At 46.2% G+C, this 14,323-nt stretch overlaps 1 protein-coding gene across 1 annotated transcript in view; it reads right to left on the bottom strand.

Annotated features, from left to right (window-relative positions):
• Window positions 1–695: 695 nt before the first annotated feature.
• Window positions 696–14,323, bottom strand: part of LOC146196695 (uncharacterized) — a 68,292-nt gene continuing 54,664 nt past the window's right edge. Inside the window, exons 16-19 of the mRNA XM_084598465.1 lie at window positions 13,290–13,394; window positions 12,976–13,083; window positions 9,837–10,145; window positions 696–5,479 (exon numbers count right to left, since the gene is read on the bottom strand). Coding sequence (XP_084454591.1) covers window positions 4,010–5,479; window positions 9,837–10,145; window positions 12,976–13,083; window positions 13,290–13,394 — 1,992 coding nt within the window. The 3' untranslated portion in view covers window positions 696–4,009. The remainder of the gene's footprint in view (window positions 5,480–9,836; window positions 10,146–12,975; window positions 13,084–13,289; window positions 13,395–14,323) is intronic.

Raw genomic sequence — 14,323 nt, 5'->3', positions numbered from 1 at the left:
GTTTTCCTTTTCAGTTTTGTTGATTTGAGCTAAAATGGAGCAAGTTAGATCGGCGAAATACGGACTTCTGCTCTTTTACAAGGATATAAGTATCGGCCAATAACGGTTCAAGAAATGCCATTGATTCACTTTTCTGCTGGTGTCAAACACGTAAGAGGGCGAAATATTAAAGCGGAAAAATATTGCATTTCTTCCCCCTTTTGATTATGCGTTAATATTCAATGAAATGAGTGAACAGGGTTGCATTACATTGCGAATTCCTTAATATTATCTTTCTAGAGATTTCATTGCATGCTACTATCTACACTTTTCGCTGAGTTTAAATTTGTGCTCCAGTCTGCAAGGCAGAACATGTTTTACCTCTGCTTCTTAGCCGCTTGAAAAGCGACATGAATTTGCGTGAACCAAATGCCTATAACCGATGGTGGGCCATTCTAACTGTGCTGTATCGTATTTCCCGTCGTATAGCTGCCGTTACTTATACTTTTCAAACTTCGCAATAATTGGCTGCTTAGTTAAAAAGAAACAGAAGAAATAGTAACACTTTTGCACAACAAACTGAACAGCTGCAGCACCGTAAACAAAATGGCACGCTGAAATGTGCATTTCCATGTCTGCAACTCACACCCTCCAGAAAGGGTGCTTTGATGTGCTGATACACCCTTTCTGAAGTTCGTCATTTATAGACCCCGAAATGAACCTTTAAGGGTGCGATTTTGTTTACAGTGCGCACTGACTTTGACTTCCGCTTTTCAGGGAGAGCGACACACACTATAACAATTTAATATTTATGAGCTTTTCGTTTTAAGTCTCACTCCAGCTGACGTCTATATTTCCACTGCTACAAAAAGAACTGATAAGGCAACAAGCATTTATGTGCCTACAATTGAAAGCTGCAAAAATAGAAAAAATTTAATCATCGTCACTAGCATACGCATAGACTGCACAACGCAGCAAAAGCAAGGCTGATAACGACTCGCTAAAGCAAGGAAAGGAAACGTCCTAGAATAAGACAGGGAACGGGAGTGTCTGCATGCAAGAGACAGGTGAACCGAACTTCACATGCACGTTTTGTACTTGTGGTGACTCTAAAGTGATCCTAAGCGTTATACGGGAGCACTCGGCGGCGGCTAATACACGTTATGACGGAGGTTATGGTTACACTCGCTATTCAGCTACGCACACATACACGAACTACCAAAGTGCGACGTCTAACGTTTCGCCATTGTGTTTTTCTTATGAAGCAGCTTGTATGGTTTGGGATGCGGCTTCCAGAAAGCTGTCATGTTCGTGCAAACCAATTAGAGGAAGGAAGGTGAGATACACAGGTATCTTGCCTGTTAAGATCGGATTACTCAGTTGGCGGTACAGTATTTTTCAAATGACGTAGCCTCAAGAGTTTATTTTTAAAGCGTGCAGTGGGAATGCCTAGCCCATTTGGAAATCCAAACTCTCGTGAGGATAAAAACAACAGTTAATCGCATCCCTGGGAGTTTTTTTTATCCCTGACGATGTAAAATAAGCCACACTGAATGACAAAAAAGAAAATTTGGCACTGTAAAAATCTTTGACGACAAAGACTGCTCATGACTGCGTAAAGACGCCGAATCTTTAAATTCACCGTGTTCCCTTTTAAATGCTCAGGCTGGAGGTATACATGATCATAATGAAGCGGCCCTTGTGTATCTCACAGACAAGCAGCCCGAACTAAATACGCAACTTGCTTAATAATATAGTTGAATGCCCTTTGTTTTTCATCAAATATTAGGCTTGAATCTGACGTTTCACGGGAATGAATTATCAGCCCGCACTGTGGCGGTCAAAGTCATTCGGCACTAACTCTATTACCGTCTGTCTCCAGATAGCATAAAGTCAAACGAACGGCCTGATTTTATGCGAACGAGAAAGAGAAACCGACTCCGGAATTAAGAGCTGGTAGACAATCTTACTGTCAATTTCAATATATGAAGTTGAGCGAATCTGTCAAATATACTTGATAGGGGCGCGCGCAGCCTGACAACGTTATTGCTGTGCGTTAAAATACTGATGTATGCGTTTTCTTAGAGAAACAGCCTCAAGAGCTGTTCAGTGACTAATCCCTAAACCGACGAAACGTTGCGGCGTCGCGCTTTGGTTACACAATGCCGCAGGAAGGTTAGGATGCTGTCCGTTATCTCTGGAGAATTCACGAGCTCATCAGTAAATGCAGAAAGATTGAGAGAGGAAGAAAGAGAGAGGTACTCTCACGGTCTCAAACAATATGCCAGTTTTACTGCGTCACGACCATCTTTCTTACCGTCAGCTGGGGTACAGGGGCATTAACGCAAGCTAGATCCTAATACACAGTCGACCACTTGCATACGAGCTGCGGACGTTACGTTCTTTCACGGTTAAGTGGACGAGATTGTCAAAAGTTGTGCGCCTCGGCGTGATAAAACGCAGGAAGATGCTTTGAGAAACTCTTGTGGTACTGAGCAGCATAGATCATGAACATCTTCAAAGTTTTAACAGAAAGATCGTAGGTCAGGTTCCAGCCTATAGAGCCAAGATTTTGCTATACTCCGTTTCATAACTTTTTCCAGCCCTACACGACAGATAAGGGCGGTGCAGATCGACAGTATGATGCGCATAGCAGGCCTGTGCACCTATCCACTTATGCCGCCGTCGACGACAGGAGCGCGGGAGCGTAGCCATCCAGTTTACGCCATTGTTATTGGCTCAAATCGCCCTTACCGCCCGTAATGGTGGGAACAATTTGCGGAACGGATCATAAGAGGCAACGTTGCTCGAACATCGTCACAACGCCAAGAACTATTTACTGTATTCTAATTTCTGCTCAACCCCGAACACCGTATGTTCAGCGGGTACTAAAACCGACCACACCAGTAATGGTTGTATGGAACAAAGCGACTTAAGCTTTTTGTGGAAAGTTTAACTTCAAACGGACGTCTACCGTCTAATGTGGAGCACAGAAGTATCTCTTTATAGTACACGTGTGCTTACTAGCTGTAGCCCATTAAAAGCTGGCGGTGTGCTGAATGGTGTTACATTACCGCTACCCTACCATGTGTATGCCCTTCAATGGTACACGCTGTTCTTAAGAGAACTTGCTGATATACAAATGCGCACGTTATGTTGGCTACAGTTTACGCATTTATGCAAAGTTGACAACTAAGGTCGTTTTTACTGACAAGCACCACCTGTATAACGCAAGCGCCAATGAGATGTGCTAGAGGGCCGACGAAGTAAAGTGTAAGAGAGAGATAAAGAAAGGGCAGAGTTATAATCTAAAAACAAATACCTTCGGCATGCGCTAGCGGAACGCACTGTGTCCGCTTTGCAATTTGCGGTAGACTGGAACTGCACGGTGAACGCAGCATAAAATCGCCTTCGCAAATAGCTGTATACTGTACATACAATGCAAGCTGCGCCATGGGGCGCAAACCTGTGCTTTCTGAAAATACGCAGCGCAACATCATACAATACAGAGCTAAAGATTCAGCACACGTTTGCGAAGCTCGGCAGCTAGCACACAGCGCAATCTTCCACACTTACAATATCATCTCTTGAGCTTTCGTTGCTTAGATTATGAAGATTGCCTAGATGGTCCGTTCCAGTTAATCTCCCTATCAAGTACACGCTTCAACGTTTCCCCTTATAAATGCACAGGTAGTGAAAAGAGTTCGAACAAGCGAAATGATCACTGGAGCCTGGCGAAAGCGCTGCAATGCCCAAAGAGACGCATTTCTAGTAAAATAATAATGATGACAACAGCTTTAACAAGTAACTCAGCTCGCCCGTAAGTAGACCCGAACATCGACCAGGTCTAAGCAACACAACAATGCGCATGACCACTAAGCCCTGAACGACGAAGCACACTCAATCAAAGGCCGTGCATGCACTTGTCTGCTGGTTCCCACTAGCGTTCTCTAGGAGTGATTGCCGAACCGAGGAAGGCACTACATACTCTCTCTATAGTGAGACTGAGTGTGTGTGTTTTCTCATAGCACTAGGGCAAACTCCAGATGGGTTCCGTGTCAGGTATAGATATCGCTACGCTGTCTGCCTTGCCCTGCACCGCCGAAACGGTCGTCAGTCCTCCCGTCGATCTCGCGATCGTCTCGGTCATTGCCACTGTCGTCCGCGGAGAAGTAATGCATTGCTGTTGCTGCTGCTGCTGCTGTTGCTTTTGTTGTAGGGTAGACGCCGACTCCTGTATCGTCGTTTCGGTAGAGGACCCCGAAGACGATGTGCCTCCGGCGCCGCTCGATGAGCTTCGTCTCGTTAGGGACAGGTGTGGTGTCGAGGAGGTCACGTCTGCGTCGGCGAGGCAGTTTTCGCTGTAGCTCCTCGAGCCACTGGAAGAGAGCTTGAGGGGTGCCCTGGCAGCGTCGGTGTGCGCCAAGCCGACGCCACCGGAAGCGCCCGGCCCGATGTCTTCCTTGATAGTGGGCAGGCACGGAGTGGACGGCCAGCCCGCAATATGCGAGTAGGACGACACCGAAGAGGTGGACGCCTGCTTTTTGAGCACTGCGCTGCCGCCGCCGCTGCTGGTGGTGGTCGTTTGCGCGCGCTGAGCGGCAGGGGGAGGGGGTTGCCAGAGGCACTCGTTGGAGAAGGACGTCTCTTCGAGTCGAAGGTGGTCGTCCTCCGGCTCGCATTCTTCATCGAGGCTTCTCCAGGCGCCCAGCAACTTCTGCTTGTCGTTTCCCAGCGGCTGTCCAGCGAAGAAGGTGTTATGGCGCTGCCTGGACTGCCAGAAGGCGCGCCGCTTGAGAGCGGCTCGGGACGTGCTAGACCTGAGGTGGTCGCTGGAGCTGCTCTCAGGAAATCCCCCGCCGTCACCGGATTCGTCCCCGTAGTGGTTCTGCAACAGGAGTTTCTGCTGCCGGTGGTACCGAGGCATATCCAGGGAGGCGAACCGGGTCAGCTTGGGTCTGGCGTCCGTTGCCGCCGCGGTGCCGGCCTGCCGCCCGGCAGCCAGGCTGCGCAGAAGGCGGTCATCTCGGAGGCTGTGCTTCCGTCGCAGGCGCCGCCTGCGCCCGTCATCCTGAGAGCTGAAGGGCGATGAAGTGGAGGTCGTGTGGCGGGCGTGTGGTTCAGTGCTGTGCGGCAGGTTCATGGATAGTGCTCGATTCCAGGACAGAGGATCATAGCTCGAGTGGCGGCGGCTACCACCACCCTGTTGCTCCTCCTGGACTTTTTTCTCGAACTCTTCGACCAGCATCTGAACCTCCCAGTCGTCCGAGTTGGTCGACGTCGGGGGCCGCGGGTAGGTGAGCAGCGGCGATGTGGCGCTGCCTGACCTCACGGGTGGGCTGAATGGCACCGCGAGATCGGGAAGCGTGGTGCAGCTGCCTCCGCTGCTCATCTTGCTCATGCTGAGGCTCAGGTCGACGCTGGCCGTCTTGGAATGGTCCTGGCTGGCAGGAAACTCGAGCTTCCACAGGTCTTCGGGCTTTAGCCTGGCAGCCGCCACCTGCCCACGGACGCAAGGCAGCGAATCAATAAAGGCGACCCGCTGCGCTTTGAAGCGGAACTGTTAAGTTAGGAACAAAGCTCACGCGAAATAAAAAACAAATACGCGACAATTTCAATCTCTGCACTTTGCTGCTGCTAGCATTAAGGAAGCCATGATGACTTAGTGACATGCTGTTATAACAGCATGCCACTAAGGCATTATAGCTTACCCCATCTGTGCAGAGGCGTCTGCTGAGGAGTGAAAGCGTTCGGTACTCTGAGAGCTATCGTTTGGTGTACGAAGCGGGATATACCAAACATTTTAACATGCATGGAGAATAGGCACCGTTATTACGACGAAAAAGTTCTGTGAAAACGGTATGCAAGGAAAGGCTAATATAGAGGAGGTAGCATTCGCTAAAACTGACGTCAAACTTTTGCGTATTTTACGATAGTTCTAGCTGCCATATATTAGAAGTGCTTCTTCACAGGTCTCTAGAAGATTACGCAAGCCTTATTCCAGCTGTTTACTTCGTGAGACGAGAAATGTTATGCATCAATTTTTATGGGCGTATAGGAAATGCAGGAGGTAGCTCTAATTTCTCGTGAAGGCTCCTCCTTGTCATTGGTTTCGGGTAAGTTCAGGACACAAGCACACTTGGCAAGCAAACCCTTCTCCTTTATCTCGGCAAGGCGAGAAATGCCTGAACTCGACGCACAAAGCTTTTCACTCTTGCAACGAGCAAGATATTCCTGTGGTCAAGCCATTTACATGCTTTTGTATAATGAAAGCAAATACACCGCCTCTAATGACTGTGAGGGCCTGCATTCGTGTAGTTATTCATGAACTACATGATAAGTAACTTCAGGTCAAATTAGACAGTAAATGATAAAATGATAGGTCACACGATACCTGGGTGAAATATTTTCCAAAGTCGGTTACTTACCAGCTTTGCGTCCGGTCAAAAAGCAGCTTACGCAAGATTGCTTTAGGTATGGCTTGGCGATCTGTGCTACCTATGCAGGAGTATTGGCTCTACATCTACACTACGAGGTCGATTGGGAAAGGCGAGCGCTACATTGGCCCAGTTTTGAGAATGCGCCTCCGATCACCGGGCTATGTACACGTTTCTTGACAGCATGCAGCTAAGGAGGACGAAGGGGGCTAGCAGACCATTCTAATGGCGCCTGTGAATCACGTGATCGTTACAGTCGGCTCAGTACTATGTATATACCACGGGTGTTGATAAAGAATGCGTCGTCGACAGCAACCGTTCATACCCCTGTCACACGGCCACTTTCGATGCTAACTAAACTCGACCTGCATCCGGCTATTTTAGCACGGTCGAAACATCGCGTGCAATGAGGGCGTTTTCAATGCTCATTGAGGATTTGATCTCATGCGCATTGTGCGTCGCCAAGTGTTGCGCAAATATTGATACCACGATGATCGGTACCATGTTAACGTCAAGCAACACTATGCGGTCATGCGGTCAAAGCCAGTGTGCGCAATTCTTCTGCAATTTCCGGGTTCCGGCATTGCAAGTCATCGAACCGGTTCTGTGAGCAGTCAATAAGAACAAAAGATTCGTTCCTGCTTTACAGTTTAGGACACTGTGACAGTTACAGTTCATAAAAGGCTCCTTTTGTTCGCGGCGTTGCTTCCTTAACAGCGCGAGTAAATGCAAAGGAAGTTGCCGCAGCGTCCGCGTCGAAGGATGGCGACGACTTTGGAGCGTTGTGCTAATGTTATTTATAAATAATATGGCTGCGTATAAGCGGGCATAATGCGCTAGAAAAGCTTATTACGCTCTTTGAGGATTTTACGTTAACATTTGTACTTTTGTTTCCTTAACTCTCTTGATTTTATATAGTCCAGTTAGGTCAGGAGTTTTTCGGCTTGTTTTATGAGGTTTAACGCCAAATAACGACTTAGGCTATGAGAGGTGGTGGGTTCTGGAAGTTTAGACCACCTGATCTTCTTTAAGGAGCGCTGACATCGCACAGCATAGGGGCGCCTTGCTTTTAACCTCCGTCGAAAAGCGGCCACCGCAGCTGGGATTCGATCCTGTATGCTTGGGTGCAGCATTCGGGCGTCATTAAACACTGCACCATCGCGGGGAGCAGTTAGGGTAAGAGTTTCTGAGCCTCCATTTGATTGTGCTTGAAAACGTTAAGCCTGCTTGGAGGATCGTGATTAAGTGAAGCAGTATGTTAGGCTCTGTTGCGCTTAAAAAGTGGCCGTGTGACAGCCTCAGATCTTCACTGAGCTGACTGAGCATTGAAGTCATGAATGAAGATCCAAAGTGGTCACGCGACAAGGCTATTAAAAACAAATAATTAACAGTTTTTACGCTGTATTGGGAAGTCTTGAAAGCTGTATTTACCAATGCACATCGTTCTTAAAACTAAGCTCCTAAAGCTGCAGTGCGCTTCCGCTTTTGGAAACTCATCATCATCACTACCAGCTTAACTGCGCCCACTAGCCAGGGCTATACGTTTGCTGCTTTTCTTTTCCCAATGAGTTGCAGGACTGAAGAACATCTGATTGGCACGGACCTCTTTCTTGCTGACAGAAAACAAAAACAAAAACAAACAAAAAAAAAAAAACCTTCGGCGTGCAAATGAGTGCTTATTTTTAGGTGTAAGTGATAAGACAGAATTATCATCCTAAGCTTAGAGGAGGCTACGGTGTCTATGATCACGAGATTAAGATTGCGTGGGCTTTGACCGTGGCCTGGTTTGATCTCGAGTCCAAGAGCCAGTGGGTAGATCGTACTAGCCATCATTTTCAATGCGAGGACACCAGAAGCCTCATCGAAAAAAAAAAAAAAAAATGCGGCGTCGCTCAAATATTTCGGACATAGGCTATATGAAGGACCAGACCGCAGGGGACAACTGCATAAGTTTCGGCGACTTTGTATCGCACCTACGTTGTCATATCTAGACACATTTGCACAAATACTTAACATTCAGTTAGATGACCCAAAGGGATATTTGGTTTCGCGCATACGGACGCGTAAGAGCCCTCAAACAATCCGGAAAAGATTACATAAAATACAATGTAAAGTCACCAACAACTTCTAGCACTATCGCACTGACAAAAATAACAAAATTCAGCGCTCCTATGAATTTTTCCCCTCTATTACGCACTGGTAGAAGGAAAATTGGTCTTGTTTTTTCGCTTTCTGGCTTGCTGTTTTCCAAGAGATCATTTGTTTAAGGGCATAGGCACGCAGGCCCTGTTTGGCTTAGCTTAGTTCAGAAAGGGAATAGTGCCTGGTACATTGCCACACATTGAAAATACTGAGATCAGGGATGGCGCATAACGGTAACGGTACTGCACCGATGCGCAAGCCGTAAACACATCTAGGGCGTCTGCGCAGAACAGCGCAGGAAATTGGTCAATCGTCCCCTTCGCACAGTATATCGTCTTTTAGCGCAGAGGAGTACGCGACTAAAAGAGAGCAGTCAGATGGTAAAAGCAATTGCAAGATCGTTTGACGCGTTCCTGAACAGCTTACGCAAATCACGTCTGCTACAGAACATAAATTGTAAAAGCACGGGCCAGTTCACAAACGGTGCCTACTATAGTGTAGAAGGCTGCTGTTAGAAGGCAGCACCTTAAGGCTTCGTTACCAGAATGAGGCCCGAATTCGTGCCTTAGACGAGGTCGCGGATTGGCTGCCATACCCTATGATTATGAGCTTGGGAAGCTGAAGAAACTCGAGACCTGAGGCACAAACACACGTTGACTTTAACAGAAACATCTAGTTGTCTATACCGCTATGTGCAAACTGAAAGGCTCCAAGGACATACATGTGGGTAGGTGAGAGCAGGGCACAACAAGGGCAGGGCGTTTTTTTTTTTTGTTTTTTTTTTCACTGTGGAAAATTGGCGCACTCCAAGAGAACGAAAGTTGCGTAAGTGATTCTATCGTATATGCTCGAGCTTATCACCACGTTAAACTAGCATACACCAGGGCGGTCACTTTCGTTTTTAGGCTGGAGGTCCTTGACTAACTAGTCATTTAGCCTGTAGTGGTTTATAGATGACCCCACCACATTTAAGTTTTATGTTTATAATGCCTATATAATGCCCATGCGAAGTGGAGAAGCAGTTATTTTGCGTTATTTTTGTTGCCTGTGAAGACCGTGGTTTAAGTTTTATAATTGCTTCTTATTAGATGGTTATTTAGAGTTCATTAGAGAATATCAAGGGCTTAGCAAGCAAAACAAGCTACACCCTTGAAGTGTCGCTTCGAAGCCTCGTGCACAGCGATTAACCAACGGACAGCCTTCCTCCTCCAGGAGTGCGCCGAGACCACGAAGGTGTGCGGCGGGGCGGCGCGGGTGATCGGCGCCCCAACCACGTACCCCACACAGTGCGGAGTCGGAGGCCGAGGCCAGTGCCGAGAGTGAAGGCTCATGCCACGACGAGCTGTGTGGCGTGCGGTGACGGTGGTGCGAGCGCGCGTTGGGTAGGCTGGGTCGGGGCCACGAGTACAGGAAGGGCCGGCCTCCGCGTGCTGACACGTGCTCGGCGGCGCTGGGCGCGCTGTCGCCGGGGGCGGCCGCCAGGCGTCCGGCTGGACCGCCGCCCCGTCCCCCACCGTCTTCATCTTCCTCTTCTTCCTCCTCCTCTTCGAGGAGGGGATCGGCTCGTGCACTATCCACGGACTCGTTCTGTCATGGGGGGAGGTGGGGGGAGGGGAAGTTTGGGGTAGTGCACAGCGTACCAGCAGGCTGCCGATTCAGGACTCACACACTTTTAAGGATGTTTTGGTTTCCTCAACTCTTACTTCTGTTCCTACATGTCAGAAAGAAACTATTAATATCCACGCCATCATTAACAGGAGCAGCAGAAGCAGAAGAAGGAGTGTGTTAGACACTGTTGGAGAAAGTTCGTATCCAGTACGTCACACTAAACATAACATTGGTTGTGCGGTGTACATCTAGCGTTAATAATTATTAATGACGCCCATGCCTGTTGGGATTTCATCGACTTGTGCTCCTTCATTATTCTGCATTCTTTCTATGCAGATGCACATTGGTTTCTTTTTTTTTTTAAATGCCAACGCTAATGGGTGCCTCGTCTCCAATGCCAGCCAACTGTAGCGCTCTTGGTACTGCGGTGTAAGCTGCTTAAAGGATGGGCTGCCCCTCATGCCCTTCCTTGTGTTTCGCTCTTGCGGAAGCCAATGATGACGGCTGATTATGCGGGTTTGTACGGTAAGGCATCTGTTTACTTATATGGAAGTTTTAAGAGATGGTAGCTGTTAATCGTGACTATTTAAAGGTGGCATATAAACACACACAACGTGTACTGGTTTCTTTGTCTTCCTTAAATAGTTACGGTACCCCATGTTATTCGCAGCCCCCCAAGTCCCAACTAAATGAATTCATAAATGTCCCTGTCACTGGGCAATAGAGAACTGTTTTGTTGTCCGTGCCATTACTTAATAGATACGCTGATTTATTTCACCCGCCAATAAAATTTGCATGGTTCATTTTTGACCTTTAGTGTAGTACAGAGTTTTTATAATATTCCAAGGCTATTCCATGATTTGGAACAGAGTGCTAGCCCAGTCTTGTTCCCGGATAGATGTTTGTTTTTTGGTGACGTAGATGTTTAGGATAGTGATCAGAACCTCCTATCTAAGGTCTCTAGATTCCCAGGAGATTTGTCAATGTCTAGATTACCAGAAACCAGAAGCAGAGGGGAAGAGTACTGTCTAAAAGCTCTAGAATGTCAGGAGCTTAAGAACAAAGTCTCGCTGTTTTTACGCTTCTGTCTTTTAGTTTTCATTTTTAGCTCTGTCTTTAGCTGAAGCGTCATATACCCAGCAAGGAAAAACATCTACAGCATCTCAATATAGCAACGAAATTCCATAAATAAGAAAGGCTGACTGTTTAAAGCCTTTTGTAGAACTTCCCGGTAAGCAAAAAATCTGCCTTCTATCTGCATAGGGCGCCACCATCTCATCTTGAGTGGCTACAGCCATCACGCCTTGATAACGTTCAGTAAGCGCTACGCGCAATGAAGTGGATTATGGGCATTTGTTTTCAGGCAGACTCTTCGTCTGATTGCTGCCATCACGGAAAGCCTGATGCACCAGATTTACCACTCGGCACCTACATGCGTGTAGCTTTACGTGGGATAAGAAGGATGTCAAAATGCGAGACTAGACTGTGGTGTGACGATGCAGTTGTCGGTGCAAAAGCGAAATACTCCGTGCAGTATGAGTGTTTTCTATGTAACTCTCCTAGATACATGCATATCTGCCGTGAGCATTCTTGGTTGGCGGACGTTGTGTGAATCTGGACTTCGAGTTTACTTGTAATCATGAGGCCCAAGGCACAACAAAACACTGCCGCGTGCATGATAAACTAAACTAGAAGCTGACAACGTATTCCTTATCACGTTGTGCTGTGAGGTGTAATGCAGAGCTGCGTTGAGGCAGCAAATGTACACGCGGCGGTCAACTTTGTGACCAGCCACTTAGTGCTTCGTTTCCTCACCTACGTTGAATCTTGTGGCGTTTAAAATTTCTTTTTAGTTATGAAATCGGTAGCTGGTTCGTTAGGCCTCAAGCTTCTGAGGGCACCACTTATAGCAATGTGCAACCAAGAAAGCTCACTTGGCGTTTTCTGTGAAGGTGTGTTGTCATTCAGGAGGGTGAAAGTAACATGGTGAATTCCTATCTATGGTAGAGGTGGTGGGCATTTTGTTTAAATCATGCACTGTAATATTTATTCATGCACAAAAATTTAGTCTGAGGTTCGCGTTCAGAATTTATTCTTGCCTTTAGCACTGGAACCTTGGCGACGTGTTGGATGACGTGTTGTTCCCGAAAGTCCAATGTAATGTTTTTATGCTAGACTAATTAGAGACGGTTTAAGAGCATGTTATAAATTTTTCGCACTATCTGCGACATTTCTTAGCCACAAAAAACTATATCAAAATGAATAAAAGTGGTAGATAGCTAATGTGAATTCCCAATGAAAATGATTGCGTAATTGAACCATGGGAAAAGTTCAATTTCTTTACACCTACGTGCACTGCACGAAATCTATTGACAATTGCGCAATTCGCACTCACAAACTTGAGCTGTATATATATGTATAGCTGCTTTCAATTGAATGCAAAGGGGTGATTAAAGTAAATTCTTTCGCAAATTTAGCGTTACTTGAAATCAAACTATACCAAATAAATAAATATCAATGAAAGCATTTAATATAGTAACAGTGAAACTGCTATCGTTAACCTAGCTTATTTAAATAACTCTCGGGTAATTTGAAATTTATTCCTGCGCAGACGTTACGGAATGTTCCGAAAATATACTACCCTGCTTCATTCAGTAATAACTTTAGCTGAACAATTCTTAAGGTTTAATAAGAATAAGAGATCTTCGAAACAGGAAAACGCTATCCTCTGTGCTCAAAACGCTTTGCGCATACATATTTCAGGTCTAAACAAATTGATCACGTATCGGACATGACGGACTGAGCTTACCGTCAGCATGAGGTCGTCTTCGTCTGACCATGACAAACTGGTGTCACTTAGGCTGCTAACTTCTTCAAGGTAGCTGACTTCCCGCTCCAAGCGACTGAGTTCTTGTTCCTGGCGGTGAACGCCGTACGAGAAACAGCAAGAACATATATCAGTCACCTGTCAGTTAATATTGAAAGGCCGAATATTTAATTGAACCTCACAGAACGTGCCCGAGTTTCAGCTTTAAAATTTAGCTAAAACGTTGTTCCTCAAACTAGAGCTGTATTCGCCAGAGTCACATTTTAATTAGCATCGCGGCTCACTGTGATACTTACCCTGATGAGCAATTTCCTTTGAAGGTCACATATCACAGCATCTTTCCTCTTCAGGTTGTCTTCTAAAAGGGCTATTTTATTACGTAGTTCATCTTGGGTTTCGTGCTGAGAGAGAGAGAGAAAGACAGAACATAAGCGTCTAGTTATCTAATGCAGGATATGTTCGTTAAAACACACTAAGATAAGAGCGCACAGCAGTGGGTTGGGGTCTCTGTAGGAGTAAGCGGTTCGCACGAACGTTATTACTCGTGCTACTTGAATGACCAGAAAAAAAAAAAAAGTGATTGTTGCTGTATAAAAAGAAAGAAAAATAGATTTACCTTTTTATCTCTATGATTTTATTAAAACATCGATAGTTTTTGAAGGTGCAATGACAGATGTAACTGTTACCTGCAAGCCTTAGACGAAGCAATCTAAACGCTGCTTTGCTGCGAACGATGAAGCCGTTCCGAATGCGCACACAACAAGGAAGCAATTGCAACTTTTACTCATTCAGTGATTCACACTCAAATGTCAAAGCTGAACCTCAGTTAATGAGCTCATTGTTGCCGGGTGGTTTTCGTAGATGGGACGGGATATTTAGGGCCAAACTTACGCTGAAATAAACTTGAGTTGTAGGCAGTTATACAATTCAGATTTAACATACGAGGGGCGTACATAGAGTTAGTATTTTTTTATGGTATTGATCTATAATACGAGGGCACGAGAGGCACCGAAATGAGCGTGCGTCTTTCTACATTTAGCGAAATATAAAGTGTTTGTTCTGTACTATACCGCGCAACAACCCCAGGAACCCAAACCTAAAATAGCAACTTCCATAGGGATACACTGCCAATGGTTCGCTTTCAGTGTTTAAAGGGCCGCCATTCAAAGAAGACACACGGCGAGCTTATGGAAGTGTGCTGTGAAAATGGTCCAGCTTATCAGAATGTCGTTAAATGGCGCAGACGATTTTAAACAAGTAAAACCAGCCTGGACAGCCAAATACAGAGTAGCCGACCATCTCTATACTCCGAGCTACACAAGTCTGCAAA

Source organism: Amblyomma maculatum, chromosome 3 (genome assembly GCF_055883805.1).
Source record: "Amblyomma maculatum isolate TAMU_Amacu chromosome 3, ASM5588380v1, whole genome shotgun sequence".
NCBI lineage: Eukaryota > Metazoa > Arthropoda > Arachnida > Ixodida > Ixodidae > Amblyomma > Amblyomma maculatum.
This window is presented reverse-complemented; position numbering and strand designations above follow the sequence as displayed.